Genomic DNA, 23,149 nt, shown 5'->3' on the forward strand with positions numbered 1-23,149 from the left:
ACGATAATTATTTGGGTAATTTTTATCTTGTCCTTTGTGCAGGGGAACCACATGAGCCGTTTTCCAGGCTCTGGGAATAATACCAGATGAAATGGACAAATTGAAAATATAGCAGATTGGTTCTGTAATTAAGGGAGTGGAGTGCTATCTCTAAAGGAGGCAGCGGCAGCAGCAGTATTTCCTATGTGCAAATTGTCAGCAGAGGCGGCATTTCTCATGAGCAAGTTGTCAAATAAGTGGCCCGCAGCAGCAAAGTGGTTATTAAAAGCTGTGCATATTTCTTTTTCATTAGTCATAGTTTTAGTTTAACATTGGTTAATGTCTAAAACACCCTTCAATAAAGTAACTATTTGGAATAGGCATGGTTTAGACCGGATGATACAAAAATAAATAAAACTCTTTATTCTGGTTTGAGTTTTTTTTTTGCATCACTTTGTCCTGTGTAATTTGTTTTTAGTCTCGCCAGTCACTACGAGTTGGAATAAAAATGGATACCAAACAAACTATTCCAAGAAGTACATGACGAAACTTTTCAGATTCATACGCCACATCAAGGCTTTTATTGGGTAGGCCCTAAAATTATGACGCCTAATTGATCACAGGGAATTTTAGGTAATATTGATTCCGGTTTGGGGGTTCCTGCCTGATGACTACAAACCAGTGAGTAGTGACTACAATTTGACATAAGTTATCATCCGCTCCCGACCGGATCATAAACCCAATATGGTATTAAGAGTGCCAGACCATAGCCTACCACAGACAGAACTTTGGCAATAGGCTATTATTGACCCTGCAGTGGGTAGAGGAGATGTCTTGAGTAAAAGTACAAAAGTATTGGCATCAAAATGTAGGCCTACTAGTTAAAACACCAAAAGTAGAAAGCACTCACAATACAGAATGTCTCATTTAAATGCATATATTTTTAAGAAAATAGCAGATCTACAACCCCACAGTGCATCGCATCACAACACATTGTGAGCTTGTAGATCGGCTATTTTCAAATGGTCGAAATGTATAGGGCTGAAGATTAACTCTAGCCTAACTCAGAGTTATGGGTAGTCCTCAGTGCAAATACATCAACTCAAAGAGTCAAAATTGGACTCAAGTACTTAGTTACTTTCCACCACTGTGATTATGACAGTCGTGTTTCATTTATGCTATCAGAGGTGGACATTTACTTAAGTAAATCTGTTCTTAAGTACACATTTTGTACTGTAGGCCTACTGTACAGAATTTCTACTTAAGTCAATTTACTCAAGCGTCCAGGAGATGTAAATGAACAACGCTTATATCATATTTATATAATACACTTGACGGTTATAAATTCCCTGTGTCCTAGATTGAGTTTGTTCTGTTCAGGCACTTTTTGGGCAGCTCAGTTTTCAAATTCAGTGTTTCAGTCAGGCACTTAATGGCTTGACTTAATGTTGAGGTCCTACTGTTTACAGTTGCTGCTGCCGATCATCATCATAGAGCTCCGGTTTCACGTTCGTGTGAATATTTCACTGTTGTGTGTATTGTAGTATGCCGATTTTAGGCCATAATTAGCTCTGATCCATAGCGTCCTAATTATGGACCGCGAGACAGTAATTCTTAATATACCAGTTGGACCAGAGCTATTATGTGCTGTGTTGTGTTTGACCCACATGCTAATGTTCGCTAGCCGCTAGCTGCTGTGACTGTTCTATTGAAGGCTTCAACAGGCTCGGAGCAACAAAGCCCGAACTCTCCGTGAGTGAGCGTGTAGATCAGCTATTTTTTAGCTAATGTTCGCCCAGTTTAGGGATGCACGGGTTCAAGTGGTTAATGTAAAAGTAAAGTCCCTATCTCACAATTATTTGGTGGTCCCCCTCCAGTCTCTGAGGTGTCCCTGTTGAAGACCCCTGTGCTAGTGTGAATCTGGTGTGAATGCAGTTAATGCCATAGGCCTACCCAAAATTAACATGTCCATTTCGAATGTCTTCATTGAAAACCATATATTTTTAAATATAAGTGCCACCACTTAATCCGTTGAAGGTAAACTCTACAAAACATTGGGCCCACTAGATGGCAGTATTAAACCACAAATGGCAACCTGTTGAATGAGCACGAGTAGATTAGAGGCCCATGACGTGCACCCCCTTATTTTTGACTTTTGAGCAGCACTAGCCACTCCAACGCAGCTTTGTGTGTATTGTACCCGTACCCTCCACGACGTCATGTGGTATCTATTCTAAGTCAATGGCAAAATGGGTGTATGTCCAGTTGTCCACACAGGATACTCTTGACAACAGTACAACAGGTATTGCATACATTGGTAGGGGACCGTACCTATGTTGGTGACGAAATGGACCCTTATTAGATCTTTAACTCTTGAGTGTAAAAGACCCTTATGAGGTTCCACGAATCCATAACAATCAAGCAAGTTACTGGCCAGAATGGTCAATAGGCCTATACCAGAAAGAGAAGAGTACTCGTGATTTCATTGTAATTCTCATAACCAAGTGGTGTAAATTTATTTGCACGTGTATTGCTCAGTAAGCTTGACATTTTTGCCTCCCTCTCTCTTCACAGAGAAGCAAGGTCCAGTGGGGAAGCACATTAAAAAGGAACGTGCCAACTCCCGGAAGGCAGGCGTGCCATTTGGTATGGAGATGCCAGGGATCCGGGCCGGGTATTACCCCATGTCAGAGCGGCAGCAGGTGGCCTTGCTGATGAAAACGACAGCTGAAGAGTCTGTCAGTAGTCCAGGTGCGTGCTTGTAACGGAGGCCATGTCTCCATTTTCTTGTATAGTTTTATTTATTGATGGAACAAAGAAGGGGACTCCTGTACTTAAAAAGTATATATTAATACCAAAGAGAATTGGGGGATGAAAATGTTAAAATATGAACAGATTCCATGTATAGTAGTGTGCAGCATTTGTGCCACATGCTGTATTAAAGGCATCATTTTTATTTGTATTTTTTTTAGTCCCGGAGTATTAATGTCTCACTAGTAGGGTATGTGTTTGGCTCCATGTGGGACACATCATGTGACACGTTCCATGATGTTTTGTTTTCCTCACTCACATGTGGTCCAGGTGAAGCCATGGACAGAGAACTGCACCAACAGATCCTCCACATGTTTGAAGAGGAGAGTGATGATGAGGATTTCCTGGGATTCCCTGCATCAGGTATGAACAAGGATGGTATTTTAAAACCGAACCGTTCGGTACAGCATACACGGTTCAATACGCCCTAATGTACCGCGGTCTTTCGGTTTGAAATTAATTAATTTCTTCCAGCTGCAGAGAATGTATTTCTCGGTCACACACCGTCCTACTCTGTTGGCCCACCCCCCCTTCCCCACACACACACCACAGCACAGCACAGCACAGCACAGCACCCACACAGAGAGAGACGGCATGATGAGGAGAACCCAGCCCTCGTCTTTAAACGTCTTTCTTGAAAAGACCACTCTGTGGAATAATTATTGATCGTCATACACAGAGACATACACAGCGGAGTAACCTCGCGTCAACCGTCAACAGGCTTCTAAGCACCGTCTTTGTAAATTTGTTCAGATCTGCTTCTGCACTCGCTGTTGACTTGAGTGCTACAGAGGGAGAGGGAGAGCAAACGCAACCCGTTGTAGCTCTCTCCACTCGCAGCAGGAGAAGAACATTCCGTCAGAAAAGTCCCAACAGTGATGTCTCTATGCTGAGCAATCTTGACGTCTTTGAAAATAAATGTATTCTGTTAGCAATGTCTGCTGCAAAAAAGTGTATTCTTTGTCATTGGAAATCTGATCCCCCTCCCCCGACTAAACAATGGTGGGCAGAACTCCTATCCTATTGCACACCGGAAAAAAACATGTATAATGTGAAAGGAAAAATATCGCACTCAGAAGATCTGGGGTCGGGCAATGGATTACATCCCAAATATGGGACGCAAACTGGAGAGGGCTAATTGAAGCATAACGGAGATTGTTGATGTTGTCATTGTTGTTACCATTGTCTACTTGTTGTTCTTGTTGTCATGTTTTTTATTTATGTTTGTAGCACAGATGATCATGGTCAAAAGAAAATCATGCATTTGATATCAAATCAAATCAAACTTTATTTGTATAGCACATTTCCAACGACCGAGGTCGAACCAAAGTGCTTCACATCACAGAGCATAAAAACGTACATCAAGGCAAAAGAAGAGGATAGGAAGATAAATGAAAGCAAAAAAAATAAAAGGAAGGAAAAGCATTATATAATAATATAAAACATTATATAAATGTCAGAACAGAACAATATATCAAAAACAAAAGGCAATTTCATAAGTGCATGGGAACATAGTGCATAGGTAGGCTATAAAGGCCATGGTAAACTTAATTAGGAAACGCGATCGTGCACAAACGGACATTCTGTGCTTGAACGGAACAGGAAAAAAAGGTTCGAGCCCATTCATTGAGGTTCGAGTACCAACGTAACGAGCGATTGTCCGAACCTTTGAAGGTTCAGGGGCAGCCTTAGTTCACACTATGTGGCGATGGAAGCTACAAAGTGAGTCTGCGTCCGAGTCACTGTTTTGCATGGAATGTGGAACTAAACAATAGCCTGCAGCTTGAAAATAATATGGCACTTTTAACACAATCAGCACCGGGATTTCTTTCAAAATAACAGCTCGGGGTGCCGCGCAGATATGGCCAATTTTACTCTGTAAGACCCCCCTTCCGTTCCGTACAAAAACCGGGAGAAATAATGTTACTTGCTTACCTCGCTAAGATTACGATAAAGTCGCTGGATAATCCCTGGCGTTCATATTTTGAACGAGAGGCATGTTGAAGTCAGAAATGAAGAGTTTAGTATAGCCATCTGGTCAAAACCACGGAGAGCTCCCTAGATTAGGAGGCATTCTTTCTGAGCCATAAACGGGGAAGTGAACAGCAACGCGCATGCACGAACAGCAAGGAGTATGGTGCAGAAGGAGAGGCAAATAAAAGGAAAAAAATCATATATATTTCTCTCATTTGATATCAATGAAAATGCGCTAGTCCTAGCAATCCGTCGGTTGGATTAGCTATGACGTTTCCACACGTCCTACGGTCTAAATGGGTTAAGTCAAACTCAAGGCCCGGGGGCCAGATCAGGCCTGCGAATGAATTCTCTTTGGCCCGCGGGATGATATTTAATTAGTATTAGAACTGGCCCTCTGGTATATTGCACAGACCACCATAATACTACAAGTCCCACAATGCACTGCGCGTGCATTGGTGCGTATCGAGGGCCCGCGAGCGCAAGCCTGCGTCTTCTCTTCACTATTGATCAGCAGTGAAAGTATATTGTCTGTGGTCAAACTTTCAGCTACCCCTCTCCCCAAAACTGGCTAAACAAAAGGTGTACTCTGAAAACAGGGGTTTTCAAGTCAGGTGGGAAGCAGAGGGCAAACCTCTGTGTGGAGACAGTGTGGCTGTAATGAAAGAAATGAATGCAACTGATTTTATTTACTTTCTCATTTTACTATGAAAGCAGTGCTTTGTGAGGATCAGAGAACAGGAAACTGAGCTTAATAATAATGCATTTTCAGTTTTAAATGCATTTACTTTTTTGCCGTTTGCCTGGGACGTCCTCATGACCGCGGTGCCCGTGTGTTGAAACACAGTCCGGCCCTCAACTTGTACCAATTTCTTTATTTTGGCCCACTGTGTATTTGAGTTTGACATCCCTGGGTTAAGGTGTAAAGCCTTCACACACCGCGAGGCGGAGACCCTGATCTTTTGTTGCAAATGACTATATAGATACTATATGAATGCTATTTGATTTGACCTATGCATTCATCACATACAATCTGTCATTGTTTTCTTTCTCAGATACCTGTTCTGCCCTGTCCCCAGTGAAACCAAAACATCTCTGCTGTGACCAGTGTGGAAGAAACTTCACCCAAGCTTCTCATCTTAAGGCACACCAGACAATCCACACTGGAGAAAAGCATCAATGTGATCCCATGTTGGTCCCAGTGATCAAGTTATACAGACTAGGTATGTAAAAAATGAATGAATCTAACATCACATACTGCTATACAGAAGATTATTGTGGACCCTTTTCACTGGGTGTCTGTGGACATTTGATGTTTGATTGATGTTAAACACAGTTGAAGGTAGGCTATTAAAATAAGCAGTGCTCAATTTAGTTTCATATACATGCAATTCTTTATCAAATAAAATTAATTTCTTTAACCATATACTAGTCCCAGAAAGGCCAAATAACAGCATAAGGGCTACTGTTCAGTTCACACATCAAATAATCAGAGCAATCACGTAAGAATGTAGCCATAGAAGAACCCTCTCTCTTTTTGTCTTGTGCGTAAGATTGTTACAGAGGAGGCAAGTTGATTTGGGGACGAATCTTGTTCTCTCTAGGTCGTAAAACATGGAAAGCTGCTAAATCTAGTGTATGGATAATATGGATGAACAGCATTGTGTATGCTGAAAATATATTAAATATATTATTGTATAAACCCCTCACACATAATACAATGAATTGGATGATAAATAAGAGGTGGAAACCCAGAACTTCAGTTGTTATAAATATATAAATGCTATTTTGCTTTTTTTTTTAATTGATAATCTGTCATTTCTTTTCTATCTCAGATACTTGCTCTGTCCTGCGCCCAGTGAAACAAGAACATATCTGCTGTAAAGAGTGCGGGAAAAGCTTCACCACAAAACCTAGTCTTAAGATGCACCAGAGAATTCACATTAGAGAAAAGCCTTACTGCTGTGGCCAATGTGGGAAACGCTTCACCCAACGGCGGTATCTTAAGAGACACCAGAAAATACATTCTCGAGAGAAGACGTACTGCTGTGAACAATGTGGGGAGAGATTTAGTGAGTCATCAAAATTTAAAATGCATAAGCGCATCCATACAGGAGAGAAGCCTTACAGCTGTGGCCAATGTGGGAAGAGGTTTAGTGCGTTACGAACCTTAAAAAGTCATCAGCTTATCCATTCTGAAACGAAGCCTTTCTCCTGTGAACAGTGTGGGAAGAGTTTCTCTCATCCATCAAGTTTCAAGTATCATCAGCGCATCCATACTGAAGAGAAGCGGTATTGTTGTGACCAATGTGTGAAGAGCTTCACCACAAATTTTAGTCTTGTGATACACCAGAGAAATCATACTGGAGAAAAACCTTACAGCTGTGACCAATGTGGGAAGAGGTTTAGTTCGTTACAAACCTTAAAAAGTCATCACCTTATCCATACAGAGAAGTCTTTCTACTGTGAACAGTGTGGGAGCAGTTTCCGTCATGCACTAACTTTACAGTATCATCAGCGCATCCATAGTGAAGAGAAGCCTTACAGCTGTGTCCAATGTGAGAAGAGCTTCAGAACACGGTCTACTCTTGTGACACACCAGAGAAATCACACTGGAGAAAAACCTTACAGCTGTGACCAATGTGGGAAACGCTTCAAACAACAGCCACATCTTAAGGTACACCAGAGAAATCACACTGGAGAAAAACCTTACAGCTGTGACCAATGTGGGAAACACTTCACCCAAAGTTCGCATCTTAAGACACACCAGAAATTACATACTGGATTGAAGGCTTACTTTTGTGAACAATGTGGAAACAGTTTCCGTCATGCACAAACTTTAAGGATTCATGAGCGCCAACATACGGGAGAGAAGCCTTACTGCTGTGTCCAATGTGGGGAAAGGTTTTGTCAGTTAATAAGTTTAAAGATGCATCGGCGCAAACATACTGGAGAGGAGCCTTTCTACTGCAAACCATGTGGGAAGAGTTTCACTCATAAATCAAGTTTAAAGTATCATCAGCGCATCCACACTGGAGAGAAGCCTTACTCCTGTGTCCAATGTGGGGAAAAGTTTCATCAGTTAACAAGTTTAAAGACGCATCGGCGCAAACATACTGGAGATACTTTCTACTGCGAACCATGTGGGAAGAATTTCTCTGAACCATCAAGTTTAAAGCGTCATCAGCGCAGCCATACTGAAGAGAAGTCTTAACAGCTCTGACCAATGTGAGAAAAGCTTTGCTCAAGTGACTAATCTTAACTAATTGGCTGCCATTGACGTGATGAATCCTAATGTCGATTCCTGATTTGGGTTTTTTTATTGATTCAGAATGGTCTTGCTAATATCTACCGAGTAGTAACTTACCAGTCGCTAGGCATTGCTCGCTTCCGCTATGGTCTGTCACCGAAATAATTGCCCGAGATTGAGGTGATGGAACAGAACGTTGATGTTAGGGGCTCATTACTAAATAATTTAGTATCATTACTAAAGTTACGATCGTCACATTAGCTATAGATGATTTTGGGTCTTCAAAGTAAAAGACCCCTTTTCTGGGGATATACAGGGCTCAGCGCTTAGCATTTTTCCAAGTAGCATGTGTGAAGTTAAAAAATCTAGTAGCACACAAATTATGATGAAAAATTATCAAATATAAGTATGCTTCAGAGTCTAGGGGCCTTTAGGGCAAAACCCTTTCACCCTTGGTCACCAACCAAGACTAACCAGAAGAGCTGAATCAGAGGACCTCAGGAGAAGAGGCTCCCCACTGCTGCTTCCAGGATGGCGTCAGTCATGTCCTCCTGCATGGAATGGAGCATGTCTTGTGTCACTTCATTTATAAGGGTGAAAATACATCAAAATGGTACTTGAGTACAGTACAAGTTGAGTAAATGTACTTAGGGTCCCTAGACCCTAAGTACAACTCATGTAAAAGTTTAACTTTCACTTCTAAATTGTAGATAATGACCTTTGGCAAATTGAAATTAAAAATATATTGTAAAATAAAATAAAATGGCCAATCGGAATGTCTTAATTTTCTTACAATTGCTGTTTTTTCTTTTGCTATATCAAATCAATACTATGTGAGGAATTAACTGGATTTCAAATATTAATGTTTTGAATATTCTGATATGGGGGAAAAAAAGGCCACCAATGTACATCAAATTACACCTAACTTCTATAGAGGGTATGCACGTGACATCATCATCAAACGCGGAAGTTATGCAGGAATGCCTACTGAGTGGCAAAAAAATACTTTCTGGCCTTGACAGCCTATGGATCCAAACAGAAAAGTCATATCTGATTGCATTAAACAACATTAAATAATGTTAAACTCACTTTGCCTGTTGCTTTGCCACTCGATTCACTTTTCACATTCACTTTAAGCATGCGCATACCCTCTATTCTGTTGAACCTAGAATGGTGCGGTTAATATGTTATCATGAATGAGTAATTGTATACAAATAAAATAAATATGATTGGAAAATCTCTTATATTTCACACAAATGAGACAATACAGTATGTGGGGAACTAAAGTTAGATATTGGAATATAATACCCCACTTAGCCCAGCCTCTACGAGTTCAATCATGCCATAAGAACCATTTTTGGCTAACATGGGGCCATCGCAGAGTTGTCCTGTGGTGACCTGGCTGACATTTTCCAAAATGGCCACCACCTGCTGTTTTACCAATTCAGGTTATAGACCTCCTAGGATCTTGATTCTGGTGGCTAATCCTAAACATTTTCAAGGATTAGGAATACAGTGCTACTACAGTACTATTTACAACATGCACATAAAAATGCCCCTGAACTGCCAGTATCCGGCATTGCCAGAACACCAGCCTTTGTACCCCCCCCCCCCACCAGATAACACAGTGGAGCAGCAATACAGGGGGCCACGACCTACCATCCCCGACTAATGAAACTAATGACATGACCAAAAATAGAGGATGATCAATTTTCTTTTAATTATAAATCAAATAGTTTACTGCTGCAACCCTACATGTGACTCTCTGACAGTCGTGGTCATAGTTTTAGTTTAACATTAGTTAATGTCTAAAACACCCTTCAATAAAGTAACTATTTGGAATAGGCATGGTTTAGACCGGATGATGACAAAATAAATAAAACTCTTTATTCTGGTTTGAGGTTTTTTCTCTTTTTTTTTTTGCATCACTTTGTCCTGTGTAATTTGTTTTTAGTCTCGCCAGTCACTACGAGTTGGAATACAAAATGGATACCAAACAAACTATTCCAAGAAGTATGTGACGAAACATTTCAGATTCATACGCCTTCAAGGCTTTTATTGGGTAGGCCCTAAAATTATGACACCTAATTGATCACAGGGAATTTTAGGTAATATTGATTCCGGTTTGGGGGTTCCTGCCTGATGACTACAAACCAGTGAGTAGTGACTACAATTTGACTTATGTTATCATCCGCTCCCGACCGGATCATAAACCCAATATGGTATTAAGAGTGCCAGACCATAGCCTACCACAGACAGAACTTTGGCAATAGGCTATTATTGACCCTGCAGTGGGTAGAGGAGATGTCTTGAGTAAAAGTACAAAAGTATTGGCATCAAAATGTAGGCCTACTAGTTAAAACACCAAAAGTAGAAAGCACTCACAATGCAGAATGTCTCATTTAAATGCATATATTTTTAAGAAAATAGCAGATCAACAACCCCACAGTGCATCGCATCACGACACATTGTGAGCTTGTAGAGCGGCTATTTTCAAATGGTCGAAATGTATAGGGCTGAAGATGAACTCTAGCCTAACTCAGAGTTATGGGCAGTCCCCAGTGCAAATACCTCAACTCAAAGAGTCAAAATTGTACTCAAGTACTTAGTTACTTTCCACCACTGTGATTATGACAGTCGTGTTTCATGGCTATCAGAGGTGGACATTTACTTAAGTAAATCTGTTCTTAAGTACACATTTTGTACTGTACTGTACATAAGTACAGAATTTCTACTTAAGTCAATTTACTCAAGCGTCCAGGAGATGTAAATGAACAACGCTTATATCATATTTATATAATACACTTGACGGTTATAAATTCCCTGTGTCCTGACTGAGTTTGTTCTGTTCAGGCACTTTTTGGGCAGCTCAGTTTTCCAATTCAGTGTTTCAGTCAGGCACTTAATGGCTTGACTTAATGTTGAGGTCCTACTGTTGCTGTACAGTTGCTGCCGATCATCATCATAGAGCTCCGGTTTCACGGTCGTGAAGACTCAGTATTTATATTATTATCAATATTATAACACGTGAATATTTCACTGTTGTGTGTATTGTAGTATGCCGATTTTAGGCCATAATTAGCTCTGATCCATAGCGTAGGAGGACGTCCTAATTATGGACCGCGAGACAGTAATTCTTAATATACCAGTTGGACCAGAGCTATTATGTGCTGTGTTGTGTTTGACCCACATGCTAATGTTCGCTAGCCGCTAGCTGCTGTGACTGTTCTATTGAAGGCTTCAGCAGGCTCGGAGCAACAAAGCCCGAACTCTCCGTGAGTGAGCTTGTAGATCAGCTATTTTTAGCTAATGTTCGCCCAGTTTAGGGATGCACGGGTTCAAGTGGTTAATGTAAAAGTAAAGTCCCTATCTCACACATATTTGGTGGTCCCCCTCCAGTCTCTGAGGTGTCCCTGTTGAAGACCCCTGTGCTAGTGTGAATCTGGTGTGAATGCAGTTAATGCCATACCCAAAATTAACATGTCTTCATTGAAAACCATATATTTTTAAATATAAGTGCTACCACTTAATCCGTTGAAGGTAAACTCTACAAAACATTGAGCCCACTAGATGGCAGTATTAAACCACAAATGGCAACCTGTTGAATGAGCACGAGTAGATTAGAGGCCCATGACGTGCACCCCCTTATTTTTGACTTTTGAGCAGCACTAGCCACTCCAACGCAGCTTTGTGTGTATTGTACCCGTACCCTCCACGACGTCATGTGGCATCTATTCTAAGTCAGTGGCATCTCTTTTGATTGATTGATTGATTGAAGAATTTATTAACAGTTTGCAGAATTACAGTACATTTCAAGCACAAACTCAATACAAAGGCTGTTAACTGTGAGTGGACGACCCAATTAAGCATTACACTTGTTTCCAATAGGGTCCACCATGTTCAAATCATCAAAACATTTAGAGACGTACAAATAGACACTTCTATAGACAGAACAGGAATTCATCATAAAAGAGGTAAAAAGGGAAAATAAACATATACAGTGAGGGGGAAAAAAGGGGTGGGCGGTGGGGGGGATTCACGTTCAGCTCCGTTAATTTGTTTGTTTTCCTTGGAGGAGCTGCGTTGGGTCCCCAAGTCGGCTCCGTGGCCGTACCTTGAGTTGGCTTTGTGGCCGTGACCGTCTCTTGTGTTGTCCTTGCGTTGGGTCCCCAAGTCGGCTCAGTGGCCATACCTTGAGTTGGCTGTGTGGCCGCGACCGTCTCTTGTGTTGTCCTTGCGTTCGTGTTTGAGGGATTCCGATTTTACAGGGGCCAGTTTCGAATTGCAGCCGTCCGTAGGTGCCCTTTGAGAGCGGTTTTGAAAGAGTCAAGGGATTCGCATGTCTTAATGGCAGTTGGTAGGGCGTTCCACATTTTGGTGGCATAGGAGCGAAAATAATTTAGTCCCTTGTTTGTGCCGAATCTGGGTTGTACATGGTTCGTTGCACTCCCTCTGGTGTTGTGGGTGTGGACTTCGTTAACATTAAGGAAGTATCTAGACAGGTACATGGGTATCTTGGTGGTGTATCGAATCTTGTGGACCAGACCCATTGCAAGATGCTGTACTCTGTCGTCGACCCTAAGCCATTCCAGCCTGTCGAAGTGGGCAGGGGTGAGGTGGGTTCGGGGGGCTAGGTCAAGTAGGAGCCTGACCAGTTTGTTTTGGGAAGTCTGGAGCCTGGTTTTAAGGGCCTTTGAGGTGCTGTGGTACCAGGAGGTGCATGCATAGTCAAAGAAACCCTGTACAAGGGCTCCTGTTAAGGTCTTCAAGGTGTTTTTGTTGACCAGTGAGGAGATCCTGTAAAGGAATCTTGTTCTATGGTTGACCTTTTTGATTACGTTGGTGGCCATTTTATCACCGGAAAGATTAGCCTCCAGGATGGAACCTAGGTAGGTAATTTCATCTTTACGTGTGATAACATTGTCACCCACTTTAACCAAGAAGCCATTTGCCTTGCTGAGATTACTGAGTTTTTACCAGGTGTAAAGATAGTTTGTTATCAGCGAGCCAGGTGCAGATTCTACCGAGTTCAGAGCTGAGGGCATTTTCAACCTGCAGTTTGTCCCTGTCCGAGACCAGCAGTGCTGAGTCATCTGCGAACAGGAACAAGTTGCAGTCACAAGCTGAAGTCATGTCGTTTACATAGGAACAGTAGAGGCCCTAGTATGCTTCCTTGTGGAACGCCACAGCTCACTGGGAGGGGGGGGACAGTGTTCCGTTCACTTCCACCATCTGTTCTCTCCCCTCCAGGTAGGATTGCATCCAGCTCACTGATGTGCTATCGAAACCAATTGCTTTTAGCTTGTTAACCAGTATGGAGTGGTTCACGGTGTCAAAAGCCTTTTGGAGGTCCAGCTTGACCATGCCGCAGTATTTGCCAGCGTCCACCTCTTGTTTGATGTGGTCGCTCAAATAGAGAAGGCATGTGTCAGTGGAGTGGGATGTTCTGAAGCCAGATTGGAACTCGTACAATAATTTATTAGTGGCAAGATACTTTTCAACCTGTTCATAGACTATTTTTTCCATCACTTTCGAGATGGAACTAAGAATAGAAATAGGGCGGTAGTTGCCGGGGTCTAATTTACTCCCTTTCTTGTGCAAGGGGGTTACTTTGGCCAGTTTGAAATCTTGGGGGACCTGTCCCTGTTTGATGGAGAGGTTTACTATGTGGGTGATGATTGGAGCTATAGAGATGGCTGAGTCTCTGAGAAATTTGGAGGGAATGTTGTCATGGCCTGTGGCCTTGTGGGGTTGGAGGGCACTCAGTTTCTTAATTACCTCATCAGTTGTTACCATAACTAGTTTAAAATCGTCTTTACAAACACCTAGGTTTCTGTAGAAGGTTGTAATGTGCTCTACACCAAAGAGCCCAGAGTGGGAGGGCAGTTTGTTAACCAGAGTTGTTGCTATGTTTGTAAAGAAGATATTCAAGTAGTTGGCCACATCAAGGTTGTCAGTGATGAGAGTGTTGTCCGATTTGATGTTTATGTTTGAAAACCTGGTTTTTAGTTTCTGACCATAGCCTAGTTGATTGTTTAGTAGCTTCCAGAGCTCATGAGGATTGTTTTTGTTTTCCTGTGCTTTATCATTGATGAAGTTACTTTTAGCTGATTTGGTCATGGCAGTTACACTGTTTCTTAGCTTGATTCGTTGGGTATTTAGGTTGTTCAAACGAGCTTGGCGAACACTGTCGAAGCGCTTGGCTAGCTTTGACTTGCATTTTAGAAATTCAGAGCATTTTTTGTCTCTGGCTTTCATTGCAGCCAGTATGTCCGAATTCATCCATGGTTCCGAGCGGGTTTTGCCCCTGGTGGTTCTCAAAGGAGCCATGTTGTTCAGTACTGATGTATATTTGGTTTTGAAGCCAAGCCAAGCTTCTTCGACAAGTGTGCTTTTAAGCTCATCGGACCAATCCAGACTCTCCAATACTTGGTTAAAGACCTCACTAGAGTAGGTTTTGAGGTCCCTTGATATGACTGTTTTGTGGCAGCCGGTCTTAAGTTTTTGTATTGTGCGGGTACAGAATATCATAAAATGATCACTAAGCCCACATACAATAACCCCTTTCTTGGAGATTCTGGATTTGTCCGAGGACAGAATGAGATCAATGACAGTTTGAGTAGAATCACACACTCTAGTGGGTTGGGTAATTAGCTGACTGACACTATGTAGATCACAGAACTTACTGAATGACTTAAACACAGGTGCTTCCTTACGTTGCATGTCTGTATTGTAGTCGCCAATCAGGATTTTCTCTACACATTCCTCCTCAGCTAAGCACCCCTCAAGTATATCATAGAACCCATGTTGGTCAGGCGGTCTGTAGACGGTGCCCACTAATACCGATTTAGCCTTTTTGAAAATTAATTCAACCCACACAGTTTCAATTTCATCATGCTGTAAGTCAGTACGAGTAACATATTTAGTGTCTTTGTGAATATACATACACACACCACCACCATGCCTGTTTCTGTCGTTTCTGATCAAAGAATAGTTCTCTATTTCAACTTCTGGGTCTTTGGTTGACTCATCAAGTTTAGTTTCTTGACAACAGTGCAACAGGTATTGCATACATTGGTAGGGGACCGTACCTATGTTGGTGACGAAATGGACCCTTATTAGATCTTTAACTCTTGAGTGTAAAATTAAAACAAATGGACCCTTATGGGGTTCCACGAATCCATAACAATCAAGCAAGTTACTGGCCAGAATGGTCAATAGGCCTATACCAGAAAGAGAAGAGTACTCATGATTTCATTGTAATTCTCATAACCAAGTGGTGTAAATGTATTTGCACGTGTATTGCTCAGTAAGCTTGACATTTTTGCCTCTCCCTCTCTTCACAGAGAAGCAAGGTCCAGTGGGGAAGCACATTAAAAAGGAACGTGCCAACTCCCGGAAGGCAGCCTTGCCATTTGGTATGGAGATGCCAGGGATCCAGGCCGGGTATTACCCCATGTCAGAGCGGCAGCAGGTGGCCTTGCTGATGAAAACGACAGCTGAAGAGTCTGTCAATAGTCCAGGTGCGTCCTTGTAACGGAGGCCATGTCTCCATTTTCTTGTATAGTTTTATTTATTGTTGGAACAAAGAAGGGGACCCCTGTACTTAAAAAGTATATATTAATTAACCCAATCTATGCCAAACCCGGAATATCTCGGGTTTATTGCTTAAACCCGGCCTCCTTTGCCAGACCTGAGAAATATCGGGTTTCTTTAATGTCTTTGGTTAATACAAAATCACACCCGTGTGAACTGAGTGGTGCAGTGACGTCACACACTAACCATAGCAACCATGCTCACCCCTACATGGCCCCACGTACAGGTACACAGGTACATACAGACAAAGCTGGTTATTGGAGTGTTTTGCACCACTCAAAAAAACATAGGAGTTGCAAGTAGGCAGCAGCAGGCATATGAATTGTAAAAGAATATGTCCCTCCCATCTCTGTTTTCTGGAGTGCACACTCCAGATAACCGGCCTCCCCCTGGCCAGCCTGATGCTGGGGAAAGGAACTGGTTGGAATAACGTGTTCCTTCCACGCGCTATGTCCAACCCGGGGAAACTCCCCCCTGGCTGGTGAATAGAAGCAGCACATGACTGAACTGAATAGAAAGTAGAAACCTATTCAGTGGACGGGAATCGCGATACTCCACTAATCGCCACAGTTCGTAGGACAACCAGGAAGGTCCAAATGTAAGGGATCTGTGATATCAAATCAAAGAAAAAGGTCCAGCAAAGTACTTATTCTATTCCTTCATTTCAGACCAGTCTCTACAGTCCAGCCTGCAGGTGAAGATGAGTCCTCCAGCTCCCCTTTAATACCAAAGAGAATTGGGGAATGAAAATGTTAAAATATGAACAGATTCCATGTATAGTAGTGTGCAGCATTTGTGCCACATGCTGTATTAAAGGCATCATTTTTATTTGTATTTTATTTAGTCACGGTGGTATGAATGTCTCACTAGTAGGGTATGTGTTTGGCTCCATGTGGGACACATCATGTGACACGTTCCATGATGTTTTGTTTTCCTCACTCACATGTGGTCCAGGTGAAGCCATGGACAGAGAACTGCACCAACAGATCCTCCACATGTTTGAAGAGGAGAGTGATGATGAGGATTTCCTGGGATTCCCTGCATCAGGTATGAACAAGGATGGTATTTTAAAACCGAACCGTTCGGTACAGCATACACGGTTCAATACGCCCTAATGTACCGCGGTCTTTCGGTTTGAAATTAATTAATTTCTTCCAGCTGCAGAGAATGTATTTCTCGGTCACACACCGTCCTACTCTGTTGGCCCACCCCCCCTTCCCCACACACACACACACACACACACACCACAGCACAGCACAGCACAGCACCCACACAGAGAGAGACGGCATGATGAGGAGAACCCAGCCCTCGTCTTTAAACGTCTTTCTTGAAAAGACCACTCTGTGGAATAATTATTGATCGTCATACACAGAGACACACACAGCGGAGTAACCTCGTGTCAACCGTCAACAGGCTTCTAAGCACCGTCTTTGTAAATTTGTTCAGATCTGCTTCTGCACTCGCTGTTGACTTGAGTGCTACAGAGGGAGAGGGAGAGCAAACGCAACCCGTTGTTGTAGCTCTCTCCACTCGCAGCAGGAGAAGAACATTCCGTCAGAAAAGTCCCAACAGTGATGTCTCTATGCTGAGCAATCTTGACGTCTTTGAAAATAAATGTATTCTGTTAGCAAAGTCTGCTGCAAAAAAGTGTATTCTTTGTCATTGGAAATCTGATCCCCCTCCCCCGACTAAACAATGGTGGGCAGAACTCCTATCCTATTGCACACCGGAAAAAAATCATGTATAATGTGAAAGGAAAAATATCGCACTTTCAGAAGATCTGGGGTCGGGCAATGGATTACATCCCAAATATGGGACGCAAACTGGAGAGGGCTAATTGAAGCATAACGGAGATTGTTGATGTTGTCATTGATGTTACCATTGTCTACTTGTTATTCTTGTTGTCATGTTTGTAGCACAGATGATCATGGTCAAAAGAAAATCATGCATTTGATATCAAATCAAATCAAACTTTATTTGTATAGCACATTTCCAACGACCGAGGTCGAACCAAAGTGCTTCACATCACAGAGCATAAAAACGTACATCAAGGCAAAAGAAGAGGATAGGAAGATAAATGAAAGCAAAAAAAATAAAAGGAAGGAAAAGCATTATATAATAATATAAAACATTATATAAATGTCAGAACAGAACAATATATCAAAAACAAAAGGCAATTTCATAAGTGCATGGGAACATAGTGCATAGGTAGGCTATAAAGGTCACGGTAAACTTAATTAGGAAACGCGATCGTGCACAAACGGACATTCTGTGCTCGAACGGAACAGGAAAAAAAGTTTCGAGCCCATTCATTGAGGTTCGAGTACCAACGTAACGAGCGATTGTCCGAACCTTTGAAGGTTCAGGGGCAGCCTTAGTTCACACTATGTGGCGATGGAAGCTACAAAGTGAGTCCGCGTCCGAGTCACTGTTTTGCATGAATGGAATGTGGAACTAAACAACAGCCTGCAGCTTGAAAATAATATGGCACTTTTAACACAATCAGCACCGGGATTTCTTTCAAAATAACAGCTCGGGGTGCCGCGCAGATATGGCCGCTTTTACTCTGTAAGACCCCCCTTCCGCTCCGTACAAAAACCGGGAGAAATAATGTTACTTGCTTACCTCGCTAAGATTACGATAAAGTCGCTGGATAATCCCTGGCGTTCATATTTTGAACGAGAGGCATGTTGAAGTCAGAAATGAAGAGTTTAGTATAGCCATCTGGTCAAAACCACGGAGAGCTCCCTAGATTAGGAGGCATTCTTTCTGAGCCATAAACAGGGAAGTGAACAGCAACGCGCATGCACGAACAGCAAGGAGTATGGTGCAGAAGGAGAGGCAAAAAAAAGGAAAAAAATCATATATATTTCTCTCATTTGATATCAATGAAAATGCGCTAGTCCTAGCAATCCGTCGGTTGGATTAGCTATGACGTTTCCACACGTCCTACGGTCTAAATGGGTTAAGTCAAACTCAAGGCCCGGGGGCCAAATCAGGCCCGCGAATGAATTCTCTTTGGCCCGCGGGATGATATTTAATTAGTATTAGAACTGGCCCTCTGGTATATTGCACAGACCACCATAATACTACAAGTCCCACAATGCACTGCGCGTGCATTGGTGCGTATCGAGGGCCCGCGAGCGCAAGCCTGCGTCTTCTCTTCACTATTGATCAGCAGTGAAAGTATATTGTCTGTGGTCAACTTTCAGCTACCCCTCTCCCCAAAACTGGCTAAACGAAAGGTGTACTCTGAAAACAGGGGTTTTCAAGTCAGGTGGGAAGCAGAGGGCAAACCTCTGTGTGGAGACAGTGTGGCTGTAATGAAAGAATATTACCTAAGAAGACTATGATAAGAAATGAATGCAACTGATTTTATTTACTTTCTCATTTTACTATGAAAGCAGTGCTTTGTGAGGATCAGAGAACAGGAAACTGAGCTTAATAATAATGGATTTTCAGTTTTAAATGCATTTACTTTTTTGCCGTTTGCCTGGGACGTCCTCATGACCGCGGTGCCCGTGTGTTGAAACACAGTCCGGCCCTCAACTTGTACCAATTTCTTTATTTTGGCCCACTGTGTATTTGAGTTTGACATCCCTGGGTTAAGGTGTAAAGCCTTCACACACCGCGAGGCGGAGACCCTGATCTTTTGTTGCAAATGACTATATAGATACTATATGAATGCTATTTAATTTTGACATTCATCACATACAGTAATCTGTCATTGTTTTCTTTCTCAGATACCTGTTCTGCCCTGTCCCCAGTGAAACCAAAACATCTCTGCTGTGACCAGTGTGGAAGAAACTTCACCCAAGCTTCTCATCTTAAGGCACACCAGACAATCCACACTGGAGAAAAGCATCAATGTGATCCCATGTTGGTCCCAGTGATCAAGTTATACAGAATAGGTATGTCAAAAATGAATGAATCTAACATCACATACTGCTATACAGAAGATTATTGTGGACCCTTTTCACTGGGTGTCTGTGGACATTTGATGTTTGATTGATGTTAAACACAGCTGAAGGTAGGCTATTAAAATAAGCAGTGCTCAATTTAGTTTAATATACATGCAATTCTTTATCAAATAAAATTAATTTCTTTAACCATATACTAGTCCCAGAAAGGCCAAATAACAGCATAAGGGCTACTGTTCAGTTCACACATCAAATAATCAGAGCAATCACGTAAGAATGTAGCCATAGAAGAACCCTCTCTCTGTCTTTCTCTGTCTTTTTGTCTTGTGCGTAAGATTGTTACAGAGGAGGCAAGTTGATTTGGGGACGAATCTTGTTCTCTCTAGGTCGTAAAACATGGAAAGCTGCTAAATCTAGTGTATGGATAATATGGATGAACAGCATTGTGTATGCTGAATCCTGAATATATATTAAATATATTATTGTATAAACCCTTCACACATAATACAATGAATTGGATGATAAATAAGAGGTGGAAACCCAGAACTTCAGTTGTTATAAATATATAAATGTTATTTTGCTTTTTTAATTGATAATCTGTCATTTCTTTTCTATCTCAGATACTTGCTCTGTCCTGCGCCCAGTGAAACAAGAACATATCTGCTGTGAAGAGTGCGGGAAAAACTTCACCACAAAACCTAGTCTTAAGATGCACCAGAGAATTCACACTAGAGAAAAGCCTTACCGCTGTGGCCAATGTGGGAAACGCTTCACCCAACGGCGGTATCTTAAGAGACACCAGAAAATACATTCTCGAGAGAAGACGTACTGCTGTGAACAATGTGGGGAGAGATTTAGTGAGTCATCAAAATTTAAAATGCATAAGCGCATCCATACAGGAGAGAAGCCTTCCAGCTGTGGCCAACATGGGAAGAGGTTTAGTGCGTTACGAACCTTAAAAAGTCATCAGCTTATCCATTCTGAAACGAAGCCTTTCTCCTGTGAACAGTGTGGGAAGAGTTTCTCTCATCGATCAAGTTTCAAGTATCATCAGCGCATCCATAGTACCGAAGAGAAGCGGTATTGCTGTGACCAATGTGAGAAGAGCTTCACCACAAATTCTAGTCTTGTGATACACCAGAGAAATCATACTGGAGAAAAGCCTTACAGCTGTGACCAATGTGGGAAGAGGTTTAGTGTGTTAGGACACTTACAAACTCATCGGCTTATCCATACTTCAGAGAAGCCTTTCTACTGTGAACAATGTGGGAACAGTTTCCGTCATGCACAAACTTTACAGTATCATCAGCGCATCCATACTGAAGAGAAGCCTTACAGCTGTGACCAATGTGAGAAGAGCTTCAGAACACCGTCTGCTCTTGTGACACACCAGAGAAATCACACTGGAGAAAAGCCTTACAGCTGTGACCAATGTGGAAAATGCTTCAAACAAGGTACGCATCTTAAGGTACACCAGAGAATGCATTCTGGAGAAAGGCCTTACGGTTGTGACCAATGTGGGAAATGCTTCACCCAAGTGCAGCATCTTGCGACACACCAGAAATTACATACTGGATTGAAGCCTTACTTCTGTGAACAATGTGGAAACAGTTTCCGTCATGCAAACACTTTAAGGACTCATGAGCGCCTCCATACGGGAGAGAAGCCTTACTGCTGTGAACAATGTGGGGAAAGGTTTTGTCAGTTAATAAGTTTAAAGACGCATCGGCGCAAACATACTGGAGAGGAGCCTTTCTACTGCAAACCATGTGGGAAGAGTTTCCGTCATGAATCAAGTTTAAAGTATCATCAGCGCATCCACACTGGAGAGAAGCCTTACTGCTGTGTCCAATGTGGGGAAAGGTTTCATCAGTTAACAATTTTAAAGACGCATCGGCGCAAACATACTGGAGATACTTTCTACTGCAAACAATGTGGGAAGAGTTTCTCTCATCCATCAAGTTTAAAGCGTCATCAGCACAGCCATACTGAAGAGAAGTCTTAACAGCTCTGACCAATGTGAGAAAATCTTTGCTCAAATGACTAATCTTAATAGTATGACTGCTCTATTATTTGACACCTATCCTACATACAACAAAAAAATCACACCTGTGTGAAGTGAGGGGCGCTAATATATTAAAGTCTAACTCATGTTGATTAGGTGATGTAATGGTGATTATGATGTAACATGTCTATTTGCTCAGACACTATGACATAAAATTGTCATTGAGAATTAAATATTTTTGTAGGACGGAAATCTACACTAATAGCTGAATATACACTGACACCACGCTAGACAGGAACGCCCAAAAACGTCACATCCGGGTTAAGAATTTACCCCGGAATTTTCTATGGCTGCCAATGCAACTTGGTCCAATCCTTAATCACATACGGATGTATCTATGCCGATGCTATCTAACTTGCGGAGGTAGCGTGCCTTGTCCACGGGCAACAGATCTTTCAACGTATGGCATTGCAAATACGTTTGATAATCGCTACTCTGCTCAATATTGTTTTGAAAATGCCGCAAATTGCATTGCAGTGAACGAGCGAAAATCACAACTTCCCCCGTTTGTGGGCGGAGTCACAGTTTGAGGCGCTGTTTACGTGCCGTGGTGTCAGTGTATAGGAGGGCATATATAGGGGTGCATTTCATTTTGAAAAAAATGCCTTATGTGCCAAAACATTTTATTTAAATGTATTCAATGTATTCTATTGTTAACTTGAATTAAAAAAAACTTATTTTGAAGTTTAGAAGTTTTTAAAATGTATTTTTTATTATTTTAATTGATTACTAAACATCGGTCCAAAACATCGGCATCGTATCGGCATCGGTGGTGTAGGTCTCCATTGTCTGGAATTTTAATCTATGCAATGAATTCATTCAAAAGTGCTGAATAAATGTTTTATGGACCCATAAGTGTTTATTATTTAAGTTAGGTTTTGCCATAATCATGTCTTTTGCCATAATCAGGTAGCTTTACAACAAAGATGTATTCGGCTATTCGGTTTTCGGCCAACTGTTTCCTATATTCGGTATTCGGTTTCGGCCAAGAATTTCCCTTTCGGTGCATCCCTAATTACTAAAGTTACATCGTCACATTAGCTATAGGTGATTTTGGGGTCTTCAAAGTAAAAGACCCCTTTTTTTCTGGGGATACAGTATATACAGGGCTTGACGCTTAGCATTTTTCCAAGTAGCACGTGTGAAGTCTAGTAGCACACAAATTATGATGAAAAATTATCAAATAATGTTTTTCTTGATCTTAAATTGACCCGAAGATTTTCTCCAGCCACGCGGCCATTGACACCACCCTAGTGAAGTTCTCCTCAGATTAGGGATTCTAGGGTTCAAGTGGTTAATGGTTAACTTCCTATGCACATTAAGATCTCCCTGAGCACATGCGTATGTCACAAGTGCTGACACGAAAATCTTCTATTTTGTTTCCGGTATGCTTCAGAGTCTAGGGGCCTTTAGGGCAAAACCCTTTCACCCTTGGTCACCAACCAAGACTAACCAGAAGAGCTTCCAGGATGGCGCCAGTCATGTCCTCCTGCATGGAATGGAGCATGTCTTGTGCCACTTCATTTATAAGGGTGAAAATACATCAAAATGCTA

The 23,149-nt window shown here is 41.9% G+C and overlaps 2 protein-coding genes across 5 annotated transcripts; both read left to right on the forward strand.

Moving 5' to 3' along the window:
- Positions 1–1,416: 1,416 nt before the first annotated feature.
- Positions 1,417–9,209, forward strand: LOC306936778 (uncharacterized protein). 2 transcript variants are annotated; one of them, XM_079520394.1, is made up of 5 exons: positions 1,417–1,487; positions 2,554–2,730; positions 3,061–3,153; positions 5,820–5,987; positions 6,600–9,209. In XM_079520394.1, the coding sequence occupies exons 2-5, from the start codon at positions 2,628–2,630 to the stop codon at positions 7,976–7,978; spliced, it is 1,743 nt and encodes a 580-aa protein (XP_079376520.1). In that variant the 5' UTR covers positions 1,417–1,487; positions 2,554–2,627; the 3' UTR covers positions 7,979–9,209. The 2 variants fall into 2 exon arrangements, with proteins under 2 accessions (XP_079376520.1, XP_079376519.1); XM_079520393.1 differs by having other exon boundaries at positions 1,446–1,731.
- Positions 9,210–10,905: 1,696 nt separating this feature from the next.
- LOC306937324 (uncharacterized protein) lies at positions 10,906–22,450 on the forward strand. 3 transcript variants are annotated; one of them, XM_079521017.1, is made up of 5 exons: positions 10,906–10,997; positions 15,361–15,537; positions 16,565–16,657; positions 19,354–19,521; positions 20,151–22,450. In XM_079521017.1, exons 2-5 carry the CDS (start codon positions 15,435–15,437, stop codon positions 21,533–21,535), a joined length of 1,749 nt encoding a protein of 582 aa, XP_079377143.1. In that variant the 5' UTR covers positions 10,906–10,997; positions 15,361–15,434; the 3' UTR covers positions 21,536–22,450. The 3 variants fall into 3 exon arrangements, with proteins under 3 accessions (XP_079377143.1, XP_079377144.1, XP_079377142.1); XM_079521018.1 differs by having other exon boundaries at positions 10,948–11,011; XM_079521016.1 differs by having other exon boundaries at positions 10,966–11,289.
- The last annotated feature ends 699 nt before the right edge of the window (positions 22,451–23,149 follow it).

The sequence above is a fragment of the Electrona antarctica genome (genome assembly GCF_951216825.1).
Source record: "Electrona antarctica genome assembly, chromosome: 14".
NCBI lineage: Eukaryota > Metazoa > Chordata > Actinopteri > Myctophiformes > Myctophidae > Electrona > Electrona antarctica.

What these genes read in the sequence shown, in the direction of transcription:
- LOC306936778 (XM_079520394.1), top strand. Translation starts at nt 2,628, where the DNA reads ATGGAGATGCCAGGGATCCGGGCCGGGTATTACCCCATGTCAGAGCGG. An exon ending in AGAGTCTGTCAGTAGTCCAG is followed by an intron (nt 2,731 to 3,060) that starts GTGCGTGCTTGT and finishes CATGTGGTCCAG; the next exon opens with GTGAAGCCATGGACAGAGAA. An exon ending in CCTGGGATTCCCTGCATCAG is followed by an intron (nt 3,154 to 5,819) that starts GTATGAACAAGG and finishes TTTCTTTCTCAG; the next exon opens with ATACCTGTTCTGCCCTGTCC.
- LOC306937324 (XM_079521017.1), top strand. Translation starts at nt 15,435, where the DNA reads ATGGAGATGCCAGGGATCCAGGCCGGGTATTACCCCATGTCAGAGCGG. An exon ending in AGAGTCTGTCAATAGTCCAG is followed by an intron (nt 15,538 to 16,564) that starts GTGCGTCCTTGT and finishes CATGTGGTCCAG; the next exon opens with GTGAAGCCATGGACAGAGAA. An exon ending in CCTGGGATTCCCTGCATCAG is followed by an intron (nt 16,658 to 19,353) that starts GTATGAACAAGG and finishes TTTCTTTCTCAG; the next exon opens with ATACCTGTTCTGCCCTGTCC.